This window comes from Pistacia vera, unplaced genomic scaffold (genome assembly GCF_008641045.1).
Source record: "Pistacia vera cultivar Batoury unplaced genomic scaffold, PisVer_v2 Contig8, whole genome shotgun sequence".
Taxonomy (NCBI): domain Eukaryota; kingdom Viridiplantae; phylum Streptophyta; class Magnoliopsida; order Sapindales; family Anacardiaceae; genus Pistacia; species Pistacia vera.
Window position 1 is genome coordinate 52,133 of NW_022196667.1, and position 24,139 is coordinate 76,271.

The 24,139-nt window shown below is 34.4% G+C and overlaps 1 protein-coding gene and 1 long non-coding RNA gene across 2 annotated transcripts; both read right to left on the reverse strand.

Moving 5' to 3' along the window:
* Nucleotides 1-8,021: 8,021 nt before the first annotated feature.
* On the reverse strand, nucleotides 8,022-9,977 carry LOC116117119. The gene is made up of 3 exons (XR_004125919.1): nucleotides 9,483-9,977; nucleotides 8,806-8,919; nucleotides 8,022-8,348 (listed from the first exon to the last, which is right to left on the reverse strand). It is a non-coding gene; the product is annotated as an uncharacterized LOC116117119 (long non-coding RNA).
* A 1,440-nt stretch (nucleotides 9,978-11,417) lies between these two features.
* On the reverse strand, nucleotides 11,418-12,575 carry LOC116117096 (receptor-like protein 13). Its single transcript, XM_031403124.1, has one exon. The coding sequence runs from the start codon at nucleotides 12,573-12,575 to the stop codon at nucleotides 11,418-11,420; it is 1,158 nt and encodes a 385-aa protein (XP_031258984.1).
* Nucleotides 12,576-24,139: the final 11,564 nt, after the last annotated feature.

Genomic DNA, 24,139 nt, shown 5'->3' on the forward strand with positions numbered 1-24,139 from the left:
ACGATCAACGTAATGACGAATTACCCTCTCAGGCAGGTCCTCCATAAACCGAAGGCCTCTGGTAAACTGCTCAAATGGGCCATGGAGTTGAGCCAGTTCGACCTAAAGTATAAGCCCAGGTCGACCATCAAAGGGCGGGCTGTTGTAGACTTCATCTCGGAATTCTCCTATCTCCCAAGTGAGCAGCAGCTTGGCGAAGTCGGGCAAGAAATTATTCAGAACCTGTCGACCTGGAACCTCTCGTCGCGGGTCTCAAAACAGAAAAAGCCGGTGCGGGTCTTCTCCTTGTGAGCCCCGAGGGGGCTCGTTCATGGTATCCTCCGATTCGGATTAAGCGACCAACATGAGGCCGAGTACGAACCCTGCTCGCCGATTGCGACTTGCCAAAGAATGGGTGCAACCGCATCAACATTTACAGCGACTCTATGCTGGTCGTCAACCAATTCTAGGGGATATCAAGCCAAGGAAGAGAATATGGTCCGCTACCTGAAAGAGGCTAAGGCGTCTCTGGGGTCGTTTGAGCGCTTTGAAATCGCTTAGATCCCCAGGAGAGCAACTCTATAGCGGACGCCTTGGCAAAGATAGCCTCGTCGTTGGACTCAAGGCTCCTGATAGCATTCCTGTTCGCTTCGGTATGCTCCACTATTAGCTCGACCGAACAGGTCTTAAATGTGGCCCACCGGATTCCTGGATGACTCCCATCGTCCAGTACCTCAGGGAGGGGATCTTGCCTAGCGACAAGGGCGAGGCAAGGGTCCTCCGAGCAAGGTCTGCTCGTTTCACACCATCGGGGATCAGCTGTACAGGAGAGATTCAGTGCCCCTCTCCTCCGATGTGTGACCAGCGAAGAAGCAACTACACATAGGGAAATTCATGAGGGGATCTGCGGTAACCACACAGCAGCTCGATCTCTTGCGAACAAGGTTGTTCGCCAAGGATGCTATTGGCCCCGAACCAGGAAGATGCACACAACTTTGTCAAGAGATGTGATAAGTGCCAGCGGTTCGCGAACATCCCGCGAGCCCCATCTCACGAGCTTATTACTATGTCTAGCCCTGACATTTTTTTTTCCATGTGGGGGATCGACCTTATCGGCCCCATGCCAGTTGGAAAGGGAGGGGTCAAGTATGCCGTGGTCGCGGTAGACTACTTCACAAAATGGGTTGAAGCCGAGCCGCTAGCCGCGATCACGACCAGGAAGCTAAAAGATTTCGTTTTCAAGAATATAGTGTGCCACTACGGAATTCCTCACACCCTAATCTCAGATAACGGGAAGCAATTTGATAATGAGGAGTTCAAGCAATTCTGCGACGAGCTGGGCATCCATAAAAAATTTGCCTCAGTCGCCAGACCGCAAGCGAATGGCCAAGTTGAAGCAGTCAACAAGACCATCAAGCACACTCTGAAGGCCAAGCTCGGGGCAGCCAAAGGAAAGTGGGCTGACGACCTCCCCGAAGTATTGTGGGCGTACAGGACAACTACAAGATCCTCCACCTCGGAAACCCCATTTTCGCTAGCCTATGGCTGCAAAGCGATGATCCCCGTAGAGGTCGAAACTGGTTCTCTTCGGAGGGACTTGTACAATGAGGTCGAAAACGAAGTGCTTATGAGGACAAGTTTGGACCTGGTCGAGGAGCACCGCAACAAGGCTTCGCTAAGGGTAGCAGCCTACCAACAGGGAGCAAAAAGGTTCTTCGACTCAAAGGTCAAGCGAAGAGACTTCCAGGTCGGAGACCTTATGCTAAAGGAAGTTCTCCTCGAGACCAGAGAGCCAAGTGCGGGGGTACTAGGGCCTAACTGGGAAGGTCCGTACCGGGTCGACAAGTTAATCAGACCGGGGACCTACCATCTCAAAAGATTGAACGGCTCCAAAGTACCCCGAGCTTGGAATGCCGAGCACCTCCGGCCATACTATCAGTAATCTCAAACTCAGCTCAATTTTTGTTAATTTCTTTTAGATATTACTTTATTCGCTCGAAACAGTTCGTATGTGTTATGTTCGCATGTAAGAATTCGTAGACAATTGCTTATGTAAATCGCGAATTGTAAATTGTACACACAATATATGAAAAAAGCGAACTACAAATTGAAAAGATGGTTCCATTCATTTACAAATAAAGAGTCAAAAGACCCGACTACAACGGGGACAACTCATTACCCTTAAGGCTGGTCGGGGGGATCCTTTGATCCAGAACCCCCTGCCTGGTCGGGTTGTTGGGCGCTCGCGGCTTCCAGATCGTCCTCTTCGGCCATGATCCGCAAAGTTGCTTGCCAACCCTCCGGGAGGTCGGACATGTCCAAATCTGGGTTCCTTGCTCGCAGGGAGTAAATAGACCCGATTGCCCAGTCTGCGGTCTTTTCTTCCAGCTCCTCTGACTGGTTCTGCATTTCTTCAGTCAGGGAAGCGATTTTGTCCCGACTCTCCTGGAGCTCAGCCTCGAGAGCTTGCCTGTCTTGCTCAGCTCGCTGAGCCCGTGCGAAAGTCGCCTGGAGCTCCTGGTCCTTTTCCCCGACCTCCTTGGATAGCCTGGCGGTTGCCCTTTGAAGTTCTTTGACTTCCTCCGCGCGTCGGTCGAGTTCCATCTTTTGGAAATCCACCGTTCGTAGGGCGGCATCCTTTTGGTTCAGATACCTGTTCGCCGCTTCGAACGCCTCTTTTCTCTCCGCTTCGACGGACTCCAAGTTCTGCTTCAGCTTTGCGACCTCCTCCTCCAGGTCGCTTGTCCCCTTTGTAGCCCCCAGCCGTGTCTTTTCCATGGCCACCCTCATCGCAAGTAACGCCTGCGAGCAAAATATGAGTTAGGAATAAATCAGAATGAAGTCTTGAGTCCAACTCGTTTACCTTGCTCAGATGCTAGAACGACCTGTCCATCAGGTCGTCGCCCGTGTCAGCGAACTTGTCGTATGACTCTGTTAGCTCGCACTCGAGCAGGCCATAGACTATCGGCTGCAGGTGCTTGGGCAGACTCCCTAACGAGTCTAGAACTGGTGCATCCTTCGCCTTGCCGGCAGCGGCCGCCTCGCTCGCGGGCTCTTTTCTCGACCTCTTGGATTCTTGGCGCGTCCTCAGAGGCTCCTCCTCAGATTCGGTCTCAGACTCTTCGGCCTGGACCTGTTTCCTCTTCTTGGACCTTTGGGCCGAAGCCTTCCGCCTGGGGCGAGCAGACGGTGCCTGAGCGACCTGTTCTGTCCTGGTCACTTCTTGCGCAGGACGGGGCTGCGAAGGCGCAGAAGCTCGCAGCGGTTGTGCCGGAATAGCACGGGCAGCTTCGGCCGCCCTCTCCCTCTCCCTCCTTGATCGAGGGAAAACAAATGGTGCTCGGTGGGACTGCCCGGACTCCTTTGGGGGCATGGTCTCTGCATTTAAGCTCGTCAGTAAGGGAATTTATTCCACGACCAGAAAGCTACCAGTATAACTTACCTTCCAGGGGTTCTAACGACGCCTTGTTAGTGAAAAAACCGTACTTCCGCAGGTTCGTGGTTGTCACAAGATTCCTCGCGTCCCGTTGTTCGTCGTCCAGTACCCCGAAAGATACAAGTCTGTCTGGGTTGGCGAGTAGACTCTGCTCAGTCGTTCTATTAACTGCAAAAGAAAACAGGTCGTTATAATGGATCAAGCGAGCAGATAATTAACCCAGTGAAAGAAAACCTACTTGGATCCTGAAAATGGCAGTGGCCGTTATAAAAGAAAAAGAAAAACTTTGTCTCGTAGGCCCCCGCGTTGCTGGGATAGCTGTGTATCCCCGCGGTAATGGTAGGTCGCCGAGACAAATAGTACGAGTCCTTGTCCCTACTCTTCTTAAGGTAGTAGGCGACGCCGAGCTCGACCGCCGTTGGCTCTCCCAAGCCGTTCTGCAGCATGCGATGTACATCGCGACCACGATGACATACGCGTTTGGCGTTAACTGCATCGGTGCGATCCCGAAATGATCCAAGACCGACCTGATGAAAGGATGGAAGAGAATCCTCCCTCCACCCTTGAAGATCTCCTCAGAGATCGCGGCAAGGCCGTCGGCCGGACGCCGTGACGGCCTAGTATGGTCAAGGAACACCTCCGCGTGGATGTCGAACTGCTTCTTTATTCTAGCATATTCCTCGGGGGTGAGAACCGAGTAGACATCGAGAGCTGCGTCCTCGGGAGCTCCCCGCGAGGACGAGCTGGCTCCTTCCTCGGTCCTGGATGTAGACGGTTCCATTCCAGTCTGCAACATCGACAGACACGGTCATTTAGGCCTTCGTGTTTGCCCTGTGCGGCGGCAGGGGACAAAAACTTAAAACCTAGCGGTGATTCAAGCCGCCATCCACGGCTCGAATCCAATGACGGCGTCACGACTCTGGTGAAACACCGGAAGACCCAACGCCGTGGTTCAACCAAACCAGTGCAAAATAAAAAAGGAAAGGGGAACCTTACTCTGTGGGATATGGAGCTGGGGCCTAAACTCGTTTTGGTTGCCTGAAAAGCGCCGATCGGGAGAGAATGATTCTTGGTTTGCAAAAGTTTGTCACTCGAAGCGAAAGAAATTTTGGTGACCTCATCTGAAAAATACAAAGTTTTTATATGGATTGCGAATCGGCGGTTACCGCCCCTGGGAACCAAAATGGCAGTTCTCTCTCTCTCCGCATTAAATGCGCCCCACGTCGCATTAAATGCCGTGAAAAGGGGCGTCGTTTCAAACCCACGTCGCATTAAATGCAGTAATAGGGGTTGTCGTTTCAAATGTGTTACACAATCAATGCTGTCAAAACGGCGTCGGGTCATCTTACAACGCATTAAATGTGTCTGACAAACGCTGTAACGCGTGCAGAGCGCCTGACAGCGCAGAGCCAGGTTCATTGAACCTCTAAGGTACGGAAAGGAGCATCCGTCAAATCCAGGTCGCTAGGATGAAGATTGTCAGGTCGCTTAGGCAAAGGATTGCGCGAGATCGTGTTCGCTGCGAGTCCTGAGCCGAGCTCATCCCATCCAGGTCGGAGTGACCAAAGCCTCCAATGTGACTTAGTTTCCAAGGCTCGATCCTTAAACCTTAAAAACTAGGGGGCTTCTGTTATGCCTGGGAAAATAAAGGGCTGACATGGGAAAATCGTGTGAAGGGCGACCTGCTCCCGTCAGAGCAACACGCACATGTCAGACCTGCCACATGATATGGAGCTCACACGCGTCCATTTCTTTGCAGCAAATCGTGCGAAGTCAGCTTGGGAAGAGGGCAATGGGACATAAAGCCGGATTATATCCTGACAATCACACCAACCCATGGATTTAATGATGATTGTACACTTCAGTTTGATATAAAATGACGAAGACCCCTTCATTAAGGGGATTCGGCCATTCTTTACATAAAAAAACTCTCTCCTGTAAAAACACTTACTTTTCATAACTCTTATGTACGTCAGTCCGCTTCGCGACTTGACCCACACCAACATCAATACAAATCAGTGGACGTAGGATTTGCTACCTTAGCATCCGAACCACTTTAAAAATCTTCCTTGCATTTATTTCACTTCATATATCCATTATCACGTGTGTTAATTCATCAAATAGTAATATCCATGTGACAATTGGTTGGTGCCGAAAACGAGCATCAACAGTAAGGTTTCCAATCTGATGAGGAATTTTACCTATTAGTTTATTGCTAGAAAGATCGATTCCAGAAATTAACATAAGAATTATCCCACTGTAGGAGAATGTATTATGCTTCGTTGTGAAATCTATAGTTGCTTCCTTAATACTTGGAGGACCAATTTGAGAATAAGCAAATGCAGGCAAAGGATTGTAAGCCGGAACTTGATCGAAAAAACCAGAAGTTAGAGTTGCAGCATCATAATATCTTTCACTCATATTTAAACAAGGAAGAATAAAGCCTGTCAAATTGTTATGAGAAAGTCAGAAAGATCCGTAAGACGTAATTGGTCTAACTCGCACAATTGCAGAGGCAGTTCACCTTCCAAATTATTCTTCGCCAAGATGAAGTAACGTAATTGAGAAAGCCTGCCAATCCAATTTGAATGGTTACCAGTGAAGAAACTATAACTAAGATCCAATGTCTCCAAAGAAAGGCTATAATAAAACGTATCATTGAGTTGTCCTTGTAGTTTATTTCTTGACAGGTGAACTAGTTTGATTTTAAAAGGTTGTAGACAAAAGGGTAAATACCTAGAGATTATATTTTCTGAAAGGTCCAAAATTTCAAGAAAATTAAGTTTACAAAACTCCATTGGAATTGGACCTTCAAGATGGTTACTGAGCATTATAAAATCTACCAATTCTGCCATGTTTCCCAACCACCCTGGGACTTTACCACTAAAATGGTTATCGCCAAGATGCAATCATTCCAAAGAGTAATTAGACAAACTTTCTGGGATATTTCCAGTCAAGTTATTGTTATCCAATTGTAACCTCATCAAGTATGTCAGATTAAAATTTTTAGTGAATAAGTGACCTTCCAAACTGTTGTTTGATAACGCTAGCAGCTGCAATGAGAAGCAACCCCTGGCCAAATGTTCAGGTATTTCCAGAAAAATTATTATTGGAAAAGTCTAGACTTTCCAATGAGTTCATGTCACTAATAGCAGATGGAATGCTACCATTAAACGCATTTCTAGAAATGTTTAAAGATATTAACCTTGGTAGATTTGCCCCAATCTATATTGGACTGTGACCATAGAAGATATTGACTGAGATATCTAAACTTGTTAAATGTTCGTGAGGATGAACTGGCAATTGGAAAGGTCCACAAAGAGAGTTATTGACTAGAAGAAGTGTTTCTAGTTTTATGCTGTTCTCTAACAACCAATTCGGAAATTCTCCCTTTGAATTTATGTGAGAGAGATCAACTTCATCCAAGTCATATTGATAATGTGCCACCATCTCCATAACCACCCAACATGAAGGAATTTAATTGGAATCGTGGGGCCAAAGACTGAGACTCAATTTCTGTATATATTTGGTTATTCTCACCATAGAACTTCTTGCGTTTCCAATGGTTGAAAAAAAGGTTCAAGTGAAATTGGGATTTGGAAGTTATTGTGTGACAGGAAAAGATATTGGATGGATATTAGATGTTTAAGGGGTGATAAGGAGATGCTTTCATTAATTCAAAATTTTATTTTCATTTGTAAATCTGGTTTCCACTCAAATCCAGCTCCTCTAAGTCCCTCAACGATTCTTAACCTGGGAAGAATTTAACCACAGTTAACTAATTAAACTATTTTTTGTAAAGTAATAGAGTAAATTAAACATGTTGAGTTAGGGGTCTTTCTCAAGAAACATCTATGCCTCTCAATCAAATTCTTTTTTAATTTTTATTGACTTAGAAGACTCTCAACGTTCTCTTGCAGTGGTGAGAAGGTGGCCTCATTTTCTTATATCAAAGAAAATATGCCAAACACATATGGACGTTAGTACATTTTTTCATGCACATTTTCTCTTTGTTGCAGGAGACTTTGGAGTTTGGATCAATGATAGAACTGCCTCTTTTTCTTTTAATTCCTATTCTCTCTTTCATTACCGTCTAATATATAATTATTAAATGTCACAGTTACCCTGTATGTGACACTGTAAGTTTAAAATGTTGATTTTATGGATAAATCAGTAAAATTATATTGTTAGACTGAATGAAATGGGCCTTGTCTCCTTTTACAAAAAAAAAAAAAAAAAAAAAATCTTAAAACAAATGAGCTTCCAGGTGTCCAAGTATAAGGATTTGGCTGCTATGACTTGGAGGCACAAATGACTTTTTTTCAAGTCATTTACAAGCATTGTTAATAATGAAGCTGGATTCAAGTTTAATGTGAAATTAAGTAAATAAATATCTAGTTAAATGTCCATTACCAGAATTTAAATAAGCTCAGAAATTGCCCTTTTTGTCTCGTTTCTTCTTCCCTTTTCTTAACTCTCAGTTCTTAGGATCAGAAAACTTGCCCGGAATTTCAATCATCAAATTCTCCATCACTTGAAAATGAATGAAAATAATTGAATTTTGGTATTAAATATGAATAGATTAACAAAAGGGTTTAAGGGGATTGAGAAATTAGGATCTGTTTTGTGGTTTCTGCTGTATAAATTTTAGATTGAGACTTTGGGTTAGTTTCTACTACTGTATGATTCGAATTAACATACATATACAACTGATCTCACAATTAGTTCTTTTCACATAACTAACATAGAGTTTGATCACTTTGCCTATTGTGTTGCTGCACTCAACCCTTCTCCATTGACAACAGTCTTGAGTTTTCATCCCAACACCTTTTCCACCGAATCTTGAAGGTAATAAGTACTATTCCACAATGGTTTAAGTTGCAAGAGAGCAATTCTCTCTTCATCCCAACACCTTTCATCCTCACTCTCACACCTTTTTAATGAAACAAACATAAATACTAAGAATATCCATACACCTTTTGAACACGTCTTGATGCACACAGAAACAAACATCAATGCTATTTCTATAGGAGGTATTTATCAAGTTTTCAATTGATTCGGGGATCTCTTTTCATTCCTAACAGACATCTATGTTCAAGCTACCATGCCGTTCAATCAACTTCTCAATTAATTTTTATTGACTTAAGGAGTGTATCAACTTCCTCTTGCAGTGGTGAGAATGTAACCCCATTTTCCAAGTTAATGTAGCTTGGTCCACAAAGAAGAGGATTCCCCTCATAACTACTTTCTCCAAAAGTTGCAAATTGATTAATCATCTTAGGGATCTTGCCAAATAAAAGTAAAGCTAGACACATGAATTGATGCAGAAATCTGCATGCCTATATTATTGTGTTCATGGACGTAAAAAGCAAAAAGAGAAAGCCACTTACAAGAATTTCGATGCTTGCCACTCTGCAAGTATGCCGTTAAAGGCTCTATATATGTCAGACACTCAACGCTGAATTGAGAAAACAAGTATTTCCAAGATTTTCAAGACCAGCGCCCTGTAAGTCATACATATCATTATAGATATGTTTAGGTTCAACACAAAACCAAGTTCACCACAGCTATTAATTACCTAAAAAGCGTCATACATTTGCCATTGAAAAAATTGACACCAAATTTATTCGAAATACCAAATTCAACTAAATACCAAGTCTTTGAGCTGAAATCACTAACTGATAACCATAATTTAACATATCTTAAACTATGGCAGCACAACTGCAATCCAAAATGATCGGTATTTCGTTATTAGTTTCATTGCACATTTGTAAAGACATATGGACTACCAAAACCATTAATTCCAGCAACTATACTACAATTATACTCCCGGCAACATAGCAATTCCCCTCAAATGAAACCATGAAACTAACAGGTACTCATAAATTACTGATACCAAACTGGGATTTCACTCCCTGAAGCATACCAATTGCCCTTCAACAGAACTAAATCAAACTACAACGAAACGATTGAATTCGAACAAATTATCAATACAGAAAAAACTCATTCAAAGCCATAGAATTAAAAAAAAAAAAAAAAAAAATCATTACAAACTAATCACACTCACAATTCTCCGGAAAGTCATCCCAAAACTCAGCTTAGGATCCAACGCACAATCCCAAAACTCCGACCCATCAACTCTCTTCCCCGACCCACCACTCGGACCCTTCCCTGACCCGTCCCAGTTTTCTTCTGCTCCGACCCACTTGGATTCAGCGTCTCCAATTTAAAATCCCCATTCTCACCACCATACTAAGCCCACTAAAGACTTTTCTAGCCGGGTGAAACTCGATCCTTCTTTGGAACCCAGAAAAGGATCCGACTCCGAGATCCGAATACCTGCCCGCCTCTTCCACTTGAATTTCAGTAATCAAATTCTCCATCACTTGAAAATGAATGAAAAGATTTGACTCTTGGGATTAAAATTGAATAGAAATGATAATTGCGGTAAAGAAGATGTAAAATTAGGGTTTTTATTAAGGTGGGTGTTGTAAAAAGCAGAGCAGAGCTATTTCGAGTTCTGCGAAAGAGAAGGGCTTTAGCGACAGTAAGGAGTATTAAACCCTACCCAGCGAGGGATGTCGGGTGTGTTTGTTTTAGTATTTTAAGTAGTATTTTTGAAATAGTATTGGTAAATAGAGTCGGAGATTATTTTCGAATTAAGTTTAAAAATTAACAAAAAAACCTCTAAGGTTTACTAATTTAACTAAGCACCTTAATATATAAAAATTTTGTAAAATAATAAAAACACCTCCACCCACCCACAGTTGTCAAATTCTGGCCACCACCGTCGAAAACTGCTGAAATCTAGTTTTACGGTACACGACCGATTGAATCTGATAGGTCATGAGCCGATCTGGCCGAAAAATGCCAGATTTGGCCTTTTGGTCATCGTTGACTGTCAACGACGGCCAAAGATATGGTTAACGACGACCAACTCTTGGTTGTCGTTGACAGCTAGATCTGGTATTTTTCGACCAGATCAGTGCATTGCCGACCAGTTCCGGTCGATAGTGTGTTGTTGTGATAGATTTCGACAACTATCGATGGTGGTTGTCGGAATCTGATAATTATAAGTGAATGGGAGTGTTTTTGTCAATTTATAAATTTTTTTATTGGGGGTATTTTTATTAATTAACAAATTTAGAGGGTTTAAAAAGTTTCTTAATTTAGGATATGATTTTAAAAATAGGGAAACAATCGTATTTGGAATAGGGATAGGATAGTGAAGAAATAATGAAACAATCGTAATGATATAGATATTTTGAGACCTTTTTGGATTGATTCGATAACTCTGTTTTTGTTTTTGTTTTTTTTTTTTTTGGTTTTAATTCGGTTGGAATTAAATTCTTCAGATGACAACGGTCCACTCGAATTGGGGTTATTATTATTATTATTATTAATGTACAATAATAATAAAGATATTGAATATATTATTTCATTTAATTTTAGAAATCTTTACTATATTAATAATTAGAATACCAAAGCAATTCAAGAAAAACTGTGGATAAACTTTTTAAATATTGCGAAGTATTTTTTATTAAAAAAATTATATAGAAAATTATCTATGTCAACAAATTCACTATTATCTTCTTTATTATCTGATGAAGTTTTTGGTGCTAATGATGCTAATTTCAATGGGCTGCAACTTTTTGTTCAATGACAGTCCACCAAGAAAATGATTTCCTTCATAGCTACTTCTAATAATATGTAATATAATTTAGATATTGAATATAATATTTCATTAACTTCCATTAATATTTGATATATTTCTAATTAAAATATCACAGCAATTCAAGAGAAAAAAAGTGTTCCATAATTCTGAAATAATTTTTAATAAAAAAATAACACATATGAAGTATTTTCAAATTATATAAGTTTAGAACTTCATTTAATGATTCAATAAATTTATTTATCATTTGACTTAAAGAAAATATATATTATTGAAAAAGAAAAAGTTGACATATACATGTAATCCTACAATCATATTTCAACCACGAAATTATGGGAGATGGTCAATAACAAAGTAGTAACAGGAGATCATCCACTTCTCCACAAGATAAAACCATGTTCGTCTCCAATAAGGATTCACATACAAAATTCCAGCAATCACTAAAAGCACAACTATGTAGGTCACCACAAAAGTGATATAGAAGATGTCCATGTCAACAAAATCACAATCTTCTTTGTTGTCAGTTGAAGCTCCTGGTGTCAATGATGGTGATTCCATTGGGTTGCAACTTTTGTTCAAAGGCAAGCCACAAAGAAAAGGGATTCCTTTATAGCTACCTTCTTCAAAGGTTGCAAATTGATTAACCCTTTCAGGTGTTTTTCCTGACAAATTATTGTGTGCCACACTGAAAACAGACAATGTGTATATCTCTACTAGTTCAGAGGGAATTTTTCCATTCAAATTGTTGTAAGAAAGATCCAAGCTCTCAATTTGTTTGAGATTTGAAAATGTTATTGGGATTGATCCTGTCAAATTATTATGAGAAAGATTAAGAGTGTGAATCGCGGTTAGGTTTCCAATTTGAGGAGGAATTTCACCGAATAATTTATTGCAAGAAAGATCAATTCCAGACATAGATGTGAGGATGCTTCCATTGTAGGAGTAGGATATACTTTTTGTTGTGAATTGTATGGATTCTTCACTTTGGAATGGAGTAATTCTTGAATAAGAACTAATATATATATCCAAAATAGCAGAAGTTATAGTTGTATCATTCCCATTTTCTTCATGAAGGGCAGTGAAATCCAAGCAAGAAGGAATTTTACCATAGAGACTATTTTGAGAGAGATCTAGCAAGCGTAGTTCTGTCAGATTGCACAATTCAGTAGGTAATTCACCTTCAAGATGATTGTTACCTAAGATAAGGTAACCTAAAGAAGAGAGTTTGCCAATCCAACTTGGAATATTCCCTTTGAAGTGGTTATAGCTAAGATCTAAGACCACCAATTGAGAACTATTATTGTAGAAAGCATCTTTTAGTTGTCCTTGCAATCTATTTCTTGACAAGTGAACTTGCTTGATTCCTGAAAGGTTAAAACAAGATGGAAAACTACCAGAGATATTGTTGTCTGAAATGTCCAAAATTTGAAGATCATCAATTTGAAATAGTTCTTTTGGAATTGGACCTTCAAGTTCATTATTTGACATTTCAATAATTTCTAAAGTTGATAGATTTCCAATCCATCTTGGGATCTTGCTGAGAGATGGTTATTATTGAGATTCAATACTTCTAAAGAACTGCAATTTAACAAGCTTTTTGGGATCTCTCCACTAAAATGATTACCATCCAATTGTAATATTCCTAACTGCTTCAAGTTCATAGTATGAGAGAAGATATGACCTTGCAAATTGTTGTTTGATAACACCAATAGTCGTAGTGAGAAGCACCCTATGGCCAAGTGCTCAGGTATTCCACCAGCCAACTTATTGTTTGATAAGTCCAGAGTTTGCAAGAAGTTTATACTACCAAAAGAAGATGGAATGCTACCATTGAAAGAATTTCTAGAAATGTTGAAATATGATAGCTTTGGTAGTTTTGCACCAATCTCTATTGGAATTTGGCCATGAAAGAAATTGATGGAGATGTCTAAGCTTCCTGAATGCATATGAGAATGAGATGGCAATAGGAAAGTTCCAGAAAGAGAATTATTAACTAGAAAAAGTGTTTCTAGTTGGGTATTGTTGGACAACAACCAATACGGAAATTCTCCACTCAAGTTCATGTGGGAGAGATCAACTTCTTGTAGGTCATGTTGATGGTAAAGAAACTTGGGAAAAGTGCCAACATTTCCACAACCAGACAACCAGATGGAATTTAATTGGAATTTTGGGGTCAAAGAATATGACATGGTTTCAACATATATTTGGTTATTTTCACTCTTGAAATCTTTGAGGTTTGAAAGGTTCAAAAATGGATTGAGTGATATTGGGACTTGGAAGTGATTGTTTGAAATGTCAAGGACTTGAATGGATGGTAGATCCTTAAGGGGAGATGAGGAGATGTTTCCTGTAATTTGATTGGAAGAAATATATAACTGCTTAAGTGAGGTCAAATTTGCCAAACATGGAGGTAAGGGACCCCATAAATCATTATAGTCAATATACAACTCTTGCAAATGCACCATCTCACACAAGCCTGAAATAAAACATGTCATTTAATTATTAACATATATAATTCATAAACATTTACATCAAATATCTTATTACGGTAGGCATGATTTTAATATCATTTTTTTGTCACTATTTATTGTTTCAATTACATCATTTAATAGTGATCACTTTAAACTCATCATTAATTTTTTTGAATAGTTTATTATTATGGTGGACATGGTTATCATCTTTTTTGTCACTTTTTCATTTCAATGTAATCTATTAATACAAGATTTATAGCTAATACATGAAACTGTGTAAATGTTTTTTTTTTTTTAATTTTTATTTATTGCATATGTATTTATTTGATTTACTAACCTTGATCATAAAATGTGCCATTGAGTCCGCAATCAAACAGTGATAATTTCTTAAGAGAAATTATCGGTTTAAAGATTTGAGAAAAGCTGTTGTTGAGAGTAGTTCCCTCCATGCCCAAACGTTCCAAATTTTTGAAATAAATAGGACCTACACATTGACATGAATGTATGTGAATATCCATAAGCAAATGTTCCAAAATTTGACATTACTAAAACCTATACATACTGAAAAACAATATTAAATTGAAAAAAAAAAAAAAAAAAAAGATATCAAGCTCAATTACACATTCAACTGATCATTTTTGTTACTTTTAAAGATTAAAATGAATTCAATCTAATCCATTCCAAAAGAGGAAAGTTCCTACAATTTTAAATATTTTATTGCCAATATTAAGGCTAATTAAAAGCTTGCTCAATTAAAATATAAATATTTGATCTCATTTTTGGAATTCCCAATCTAGAATATTATAATAAAAGAAAAATTAATTTTCAGTATGTATAGAAATTAGTATTAAATCTCATTTTTGTAAATATTTCATTTTTTCCACATCTAACTTGAATATAAAATTTCATTGATAACTGTTTAATCATTGAGAAAAATAAGAGGTGTTTGATCCACAAATTGAAAGCAAATTTCAATATCTAGGATTAAGTTTAAACATTATCTTATATATAAATTAATGCAAATGAAACTAATCTTGAATTTACCATGATTAGGTGAGATGCCATTGACTTCACAATATCTCATTGACAAATGTCTCAGCAAAGAGCAAGTTGCAACAGTTTGTAGAAAACTTATGTGGAGCTCAGAATAATCCAAGTTCAATTCTTCCAAGATGGTCAGATTGTGCAACTCTGTTAAAACAGTGCAACAAATTTAAATGATGCTAGGTAAGTAATTGACAAATTATCAACAATTTTTTTTTTAGCATCATAACTTTAACTTATTTCTTACCTCGAGCAATCATTGTTTGATTAAAACTATTATCTGAAAGGTTAAGTATCTTTAAGGATGGGAACAACCTTAATGTTGACTGTAGAAAAACAGTTCCATCATCGGTTTCAATACCACTCCGTAGAGAAAGGACATTCAACTTCTTCAAGCCTCTATAATCTATAAGTTAAAAAATTGAATTATAATTAACAATCTTCAACGTAATGCAAGGAACGGATTTTATAAAGGAATTTTTTTTTTTCTTTCTAAAACTCAATTCTCATATTTTGCAAATTAAATAAAATAAAAAATATTTTTTTACTAGCTGGAGTACAAAGATTTACGAAACACAGTTTTTTCTTTTATAAAAAGAATTAGTATTAACCTCAAAAATTGTGTTATGCGTTTTTAAAAAAAATAAAAAAATAAAACTTAAAAAACATAAAAATAACATTATGGGCTTAATGGTTTATAGAAATTAACATTAGTCTTTCTCATAATAAAAATAATTCTCTATTTTTCGAATTTAAAAAAAAAAAAATTGCTTGCCAGACAATTTTGAAAATCAAGATTCAGATGAACTTTTTTTCTTAAAAAAAGAAAGAAAATTAAACTCAAGAATTATGTTTTTTAATTTGTAAAATAATACCTATTGTAGCATTACTATTTATTTAATATTTCATTAATATGAACACTATTTTCAAATACACAATCGGGTAGAAATTTGAGAGTTAAAAATAAATTGATTAAATATTATTACTTAAGTTTAGTTATGGGCTTGTAGTGATGGAATGAATTGAATACCTTTGGAGTTGACAAATTTGTCAATCTTATTCCAGTCCATGTACAACTCCTCTAAGTTTTTCAAGGAACATAATCCTAGGAAAAAATGAAACAGAGTTAATCAAAAATTGATCATAAGAAGACATTAGGAATTTTATCAAACTTACCTTCAACATCAACAGTTCCATTCAATCCAATATCTTCTAGATACAAAGATTTTAATGAAGAGAGACCACCCAAAGATGATAATATGTTATTACTGAGGTTGTTATAACTTAAATTGATAACCTCCAAGTTACTCAAACCTGAAAATAGTCAAACAATTTTACAAGAGTAAACTATTTCATATATTTAATTTTAAAAGTCCAAATTACATTTATATATTTATATTTTAAGATAATATGTTTATATTTTCTATTAATTTTATAATATTAACTTATAATTAATGTTTAAATAATATATATTATTCATAAATAAAGTAATTAATACTTGCCTTAATTATTAGGTCAATTAATTAAATGTTGCCTAAAATAAAGTATTTTAATACTAGAACCATAATTAACGTCAATTAATATAGTAATTACTAAAATAAAATTATTATATAATGACATAATGGCTATATATAATTACATTAATAAATATAAGGATAAATTAGTAAATAAATATATAAAAACAATCACAACTTCATTTTTTCTTTCTTTGACATCATTCTCTATTTTACACTTTAAAAAAATAAAAATAAAAAAAATTGTTTACTAGTCTATGTATTTGAAAATGAAGATTTAGAGGAATTTTTTTTTTTTAAAAAAAAGTGAACTCAAGAAATTTATTTTGGAAATTAAAAAAAAGAATCACAGAATACGATAAATCCATTTTTCCCTACATTTTTCAGTTAATAATGTCGAAATTCTTTAACAAGAAAAAAAAAAATCTCATTTTTATTTTAAAAAGAATATTATAAAAATAATTTTGCAAAAGTATTCTTGATATTACTTTATATCATAGTCTCGCAAAAGTTAAAAGTATCCTAATTAAAATCTCAAAATTCTTAATAGAATAATATTTTTTCATCATTACCTTTGGGGCTGGCAAATTGGTCAATCTCATTATAGCTTATGTCCAACTTTTTCAAAGAATGTAACCCTAGGAAAAGATTAACAATTTCACAAGGTTAAACTCTTTCATATGTATATATATAAAATTTAAAGTATAAAGATTTATGAAACACAATTTTTTTCTTTTATAAAAAGAATTAGTATTAACCTCAATAATTGTATTTTTCTAATTAACTTTAGTAACACTGTGGTTTTAATGGTTTCTAGTAATTAACTTTAGTCTTTCTTTCATAAAAAAAAATAAAAAATCTATTTTTCGAATTTAGAAAAATAAAAAAGAAAATTGTTTGCTAGACAATTTGAAAATCAAGATTTAGAACTTTTCTTTAAAAAAAAGAAAAAGAAAATTAAACTCAAGAATTAAGTTTCGTAAGTTTCAAAATAATATATATGGTACATAGAAAATCTTTTTTTTTTTTTTTTTTTAATTTACCCTACATTTTCAAGTTCAAATTGTCAAATGCATTTTATTTTAAAGATAATACTAAATATTCAAATTATACCTATTTCATTAATATGAAAACTGTTTTCAAATACACAATATAATAATTGATTTTTCATTTTAATTTTAGAAAATGATAATGTAAAAATAATTTTACATAGCTGTGGGTATCACTTAGCATAACATTCTCAAAGATTGTGCCTTTGTATTAGAAATTTGAGAGTTAGAAATAAAGTCATTAAATATTATTACTTAAGTTTGGTTATGGGCCTGTGTTGATGAAATGAATTGAATACCTTTATAGTTGACAAATTTGTCAATCTTATTTCAACCCATGTATAGCTCCTCTAAGTTTTTCAAGGATTGTAATCCAGGGAAAAAATTAAACAAACTTAATTAAAAATTTATCATTAAGAAGACATGAGGAACTTGATCAAACTTACCTTGAACATCAACAGTTCCAGTCAATCCATTATTATTCAGAAACAAAGATTTTAATGAGGAGAGATCACCCGAAAAAGATAATATTCTGTTATTGAGGTTGTTATAACTTAAATCCATAACCTCCAAGTTACTCAAACCTGAAAATAGTCAAACAATTTCACAAGATTAAAATGTTTCATATATTTAATCTAAAAAATCCAATTATATTGTAAATTCACCCAAAAAAAAAAAAAAAAAAAAAAAGGTTGAAATTATGATAATGAGAAGCTAGCTAAATTACCTTGAATATTAATAAACCCATTCAAATTATTCAATTGTATATCCGAAAAAGATGTTATTATATGGAAGTGAACAGTGAAGAATTTTAAGATATATTTATAATAATTTAAAATCTTAATTTCTACAATTTGATTTCATTAAAAATCTTCTAACAAGGGGAAAATAACCTATTATTCTATTTTACATACATTCCTAAAATAACCTTCCTTGTTTAGTTCATAACCCGTAAAAAAGTAGGTAATTGTGTGGTTGTTCTAGTAATTATAGTGAAACATTTTCTGCTGGCTTGGTTTTCAAAATTGAATCTGACGGCAGGAGATAAATGAGTGGGGCTTTTACTGGTTTTATAAATATTGAGATAATTTTTAACGGTTGTGATATTTTGTTTGGGAGAAAACTATGTGGTTGTGATTCAGAGCTTGTACTTGCTCCAAAGAAGCTGTAAATTGTGATCATGTCACAAATATTATTACTTATTACCTTTGGGGCTGACAAAATGGTCAATCTCATTCCACCTTATGTCCAACTCTTTCAAAGAATGTAACCCTAGGAAAATATTAAACAATTTTACGAGGTTAAACTCTTTCGTATATATAATTTAAAAGTCCAGTTACTAGAAATTCACAAAAAAATGGTTGAAATTAAGAGAATGAGAAGCTAACTTATTACCTTCAATATTAACAACTCCTTTAAATTTATTACGATATAGATACAAATACTTTAATGAGGAGAGACCAGCTAGAGATGATAAGATGCTGTTGCTGAAGTTGTTTCTGGCTAAATTCAATCCCTCCAAGTTACTCAACCTTGATAGCCTCTCGAAACCTACAAATACTCAATCATTTTCAAGCGAATAAATTGTTTCATGCATATTATCATATAGTGTATCACAAAATTATTCAAAAAATATTGAAAACATAAATCAATAATCATAAAATTAATAACTCCATAAAATATGTTGAAATCCTCAAGTTTAATAGTAAATGAGAGATTTTTGAGGAATTTGTAATAATGTGAAATCATTTTATTAAAATCATATGGTACTAGCTAGATGCAAATAAATTTACTGGAAATTAAATATGAACCTAAATTTAGAAATAAATTAAGTTGAAGGGAGGAAGACAATTGACCTTCGTTCTCAGCACAACCAACTAGATAGTTGCCAATTAAGTTAAGGGATTGTAATTGTTGGAAAGGAGAAAACAAAGAAGCATTTAGATACCACTCTCCCAAATTCCAATCCCTTGTATAAGAAAGATGGAGTTTGATGACTCTGCCAGTGATGTTGTCACACGTAACACATTCCCATCTACAACACTCCAAATTGTCCACCCAATTGTAAAGATAGCCATAAGGATCAGGGAAGAAATGTTTAAGTTGCAAGAGAGCAGTTCTCTCTTCCTCCCAACACCCCTCTCCTAAAGAGACCAACATCATTACTAACAACACCCAAAACCACTTAGAGTCCATCTTTTAATACACTCAAGCTTTGTGACTCACAACAAACTACTTCTACGCTATTTATACAAAAAGGCATCAACTTCTGTTTGGATTTCCTTGTCTTTTCCATTAACAAGTTTTTTTTTTTTTTCCCTTTTTTTTAATACTCTAAATTTTATGTATTAATACTCTAATAAACTCTCAGTCTCTAAGCATCAAGTTAGACATTTAATATCAATTGGTAAAAAAAGAAACATTAAATTTTAGCTTATAGTTTTATGTTATCTAAATTAACAAAATTATAAATTAAAAATATAAAAAATAGTTTTTCTTATTAATTTTTTCCCTTTTTATTTTAAAGATTATAATTTTTGCTGGCATTGACCAGTTGTCACTTTTACTTTTCCAAGTCAATGTAATTGGTTAACACTTATGGCACAACGCCTTAAAATAATAATCTCGTTTTTCTAAAAGAAAAAAATATGTTAAGGGCTTTACATTAATACGTAAAATCCCACACTCTGACACTAGTAATCAATTAAAAATATATTGTGGTTTCATAGGATCTAAGTTGAATTTTAAAATTATAACTGTAGTTTTCATTACTATTAATTATACAGAAGTCTATCATAAAATGTTATTATTCTCCCATTTTTTATATTTTATATTTTTTTTTAACCTCTCGTTATTATTCTATAAAATTCATTTGATAAATTTGGTTAAAAAAGGTAAAGGAAAAAAAAAAAAACAATTGAGAAAAAAGGGTTCAATTCCTCCTTTAGAATTGGTAAACCAATAAAATTTATTACTTTTATTTATTAATTTTTAAAATTTTTTATTAAAAAATACCATGGTGTCACTTTTCATATTTGCCGTAATTAATGAATAGTTTTCAAATTTCAGGTGTTATTATAATTTGGCTTCTAATTTTGTTCTTAGAGAGTTTGCATTAGATCAATGTATCTTTACTTTATTTGTTTCATGTTTAATATTTATTTCAGTGAAACATTATAAGTTAAATAAAAATATTTTTAATTTTTTTAATATAAGAAACAACACCAAACACATTATACATGTAAAGCTATTAATTAACCTTTATATTTGCATAAAATTCTAAAAGTTCAAATCAACTCAATGAAATTGTCAATTTCTACAAGCTGGCATTCAAAGTAACCTACTTTTCCAAGTCAAGGTACTCAATTAAAAGTTATGGCAGAACGGATAATTTACGATAGAAATTATTTTTCTATATCTATTAACAATTGTTGTTGTTCTTCTCTTGGCTTAAAGAAAACTACTAACTTGAGTCAGGTTGATGTTTCTTTAGTTGTCTAAATACAATTATTGTATAATGAAAAATAAATGTTGTAAAGTTGAAATGCTATAGAAATATCAAATTTTAATTTGTTTTTTAGTATATTTGACTGTCGGTCATCAACAAACTTTAACCAGCGATTCTGATGAGTTATCACCGGGTAATATACCGTTTTGAAGCACTCTTCGTGCTATATAAATCTAGCAAATATTTGTTCCAGGATTTCTTCTAAAATTTTCATATTGAGCCGCTTAATCCAGCGTGTTTTTCTTCTATTCCCAGCCAATCTTTGGCAATTTTCCGACCAACCACCACCTGAATCAGCTTCCTCTCCCTTTGATCTTTAAAAGTAAAGCTTCGGTCCGCCTCTTATTAGTCCCAATCAAAAGTTACCATTAAAGACCACATTAAACTTAGATAATTTCTATTTATTATCATGGTGTGTTGTTTTAGGAGCTTATACAAATTGTATAGTGAAAGGTTGTCTTAAATGTACTATAGTGGGAGGTACAGTAAATTGGCTATTTTATGAGATAGGAAATGTAATAGTTAAAATTTCATTCATGCATTCAAATCCTGGTTTATACTGTAATTTCTATTGAATATGAAATTCCATGGGAGTTTGATGAGTTGCAGTGATGGTGTAACGAATAATATTCAATGCTGTTAAATGCCCTTTAATAGCATTGTAAGCAAACAAGATGCCAACATTAGTTAAAGTTTAAGCAATTCGACGATTTTTGGAAAGTATTATATCCATTAGATACCAAAAAGCCCTCTATAAATATTAGAACCCGTTGTCAGAGAGGTTTTTAATACTTTTTGAAATCGCTATGATGCTTATGACTTGGATATTTCTCAGATATGAAAAATAATGCCCATAAATTGTAGATATGAAAGAAAAAAATGATAATAGTCAACAAAATAATTTGGAAGAATATTTATTATCAGTAGACTGTTTACTGGCAATTTTATAAAAATATTTATCAAATTCCCAGTTCCTTCTACTATCAAATTCCCAGTCATTCACTCTGCCAAATTTTATTTTTGTCTTTTCTGGACATTTATTTTTATGAGTCCAAAAGTTTAAAAGGAAAAAAATTTGAGAAAGATGACAGATAATAATATGTATTTATTTTAAAGAAGAAGTAACAAAAAATAATGAAATACTTTCCTTAGGACTTAACTATAATATTTAAGTTATATTTTATTTCTTCAAGTCAAATTCTAAAGCATAACAATAATGCATAGAGGCATTACTCTCATGAAAGCGAATCCTTATCTTATTCATCGGAAGTTAGTACATTTTTTCCAATCCTTATTTTGTTTTGTTTCAAAAGACTTTGAGTCGTTGTTAATACAACAATTGTCTCTTTTTCTTCCATTAGAAGATTTTTCATGAACATTTTGTCTTTGTTCTCAGAAATCAGAAGACTTGGAAGTCAATATTAAAAGTTTATTATTTATTGTTATAAATCTATCGTAAAAAAATTAAGTACTATTTATATATTTTTTTATTGCAAATCTATCATTGTAATTATGTAAAATTCAACAACAAACACATTAAATAGGCACGTATGCATGACTACATTACTAACATACTTGTTAAATAATAACATTTAAACACTAAACAAAATAATTTTTTTTTATAGATGATACTGAATGATATAATAAAGATCTTAAAAGATAGAAAATTGATGTGATGACACATTACAACCATATAACACGGCTTGACCTCTTAGTGATCTATCCATCTCAAAGTAACCAAAATTTATTTTCTTTTGAAAGTTTTATTATAATTTCCACACTTATTAATAAGATGTATATGAAAGAAATAATCTAGAATTGTTGGCTCATCAATTTCATAAAATCAATTAACACGACTTGAGTTCCTTTAATGATTTTCCAAGTTGCAATACAATTTTCAATCACATACTTGTTTATTTTAAAGAAGGAATTAAAAAAAGAATGAAATAGTTTCCTCTGAACTTAACTATAATATTTAAGTTATATTTTATTTCTTTAACTCAAATTTGAAGTATAACAATAATGCAAGAGGCATCACAATAATGCAAGAGGCATCACTCTCATGAAAGCGAACCATTTTCTTATTCATTGGAAGTTAGTACATTTTTTCCAATCCTTATTTTGTCCGTGTTTCAAAAGACTTTGAGTCAATGTTAATACAACAATTGTCTCTTTTTCTTCCGTTAGAACATTTTCCATGAACATTTTGTCTTTGTTTTCAGAAATCAGAAGACTTAGAGTCAATACTAAAAGTTTATTATTTACTATTATAAATTTGTCGTAAAAAAGTTTAGTACTATTTTTACATTTTTTTGTTGCAAATCTATTGTTGTAATAATGTAAAATTCAACAACAGACACGTTAAATAGGCACGTATGCATGATTACATTACTGATATACTTGTTAAATAATAACATTTAAATACTAAACAAAATAACTTTTGTTTTATAGATGATACTGAATGATATAATAAAGATCTGAAAAGATAGAAAACTGATGTGATGACACATTACAACCATATAACACGGCTTGAACTCTTAGTGATCTATCCATTTCAAAGTAACCAAAATTTATTTTCTTTTGGAAGTTTTATTACAATTTCCACACTTATTGATAAGATGTATATGAAAGAAAATATCGAGAATTGTTGGCTTATCAATTTCATAAAATCAATTACCACGACTTAAGCTCCTTAATGATTTCAAGTTGCAATCAATGCTCACTCGCACCTTGTTTTTATTAGGAGACTTTAAATAAGCTTCAGTGAATAGTCTACTGACTCTTACATGTGACTTTTTGTTCAATAATGTTCCTGCAGTAATATTATTTAACAAGATGTTTTACCAAAACGTAGTTTAAGAACACTGAAAAGCATTTACAAATATTTTACAAAAGAATACTAATGTTAAATCAAGTTTAAAGTGAAATGAAATAAATAATTATATTTTGAATAAATATTTTAGAAAAAAGAAACATTTACAAGTATGAAATGAAAGAAAAGATGTAGAATTGGTGGAAATCAAATTCTTAAAATCAATTATAAGGCTTGACCTCCTATAGAGATCTATCCAACTAAGAATACAATATGCAATTGCACAATTATCAGGTACTATTATAATTTGGCTTATTTTTCTGTTCTTAGAGATAATTTGCATCAAATCAATATATCTTTACTTTATTTGTTTCATGTTTAATACATGTTTTAATAAAACATTATATGTTAAATAACACCACCATGATAGAATTTGAGGTGGGTCTGACTCCTCACCCAACAAGGCTTTATTGGGTGAGGAGTCAAACCCACCTTAAATTCTATCATTAACGTTTATATTTTCATAAAATTGTAAAAGCTCAAATCAACTCAATCAACTTGTCAATTTATGTAAGCGGGCATTCTAAGTAACCTAATTTTCCAAGTCAAGCTAATCAATTAAAAGCTATGGCAGAACATGTCATTTACTATGGA

Excerpts from the sequence above, each read along its gene's own strand:
- LOC116117096 (XM_031403124.1), bottom strand. The coding sequence starts at position 12,575 with ATGTCAAATAATGAACTTGAAGGTCCAATTCCAAAAGAACTATTTCAA.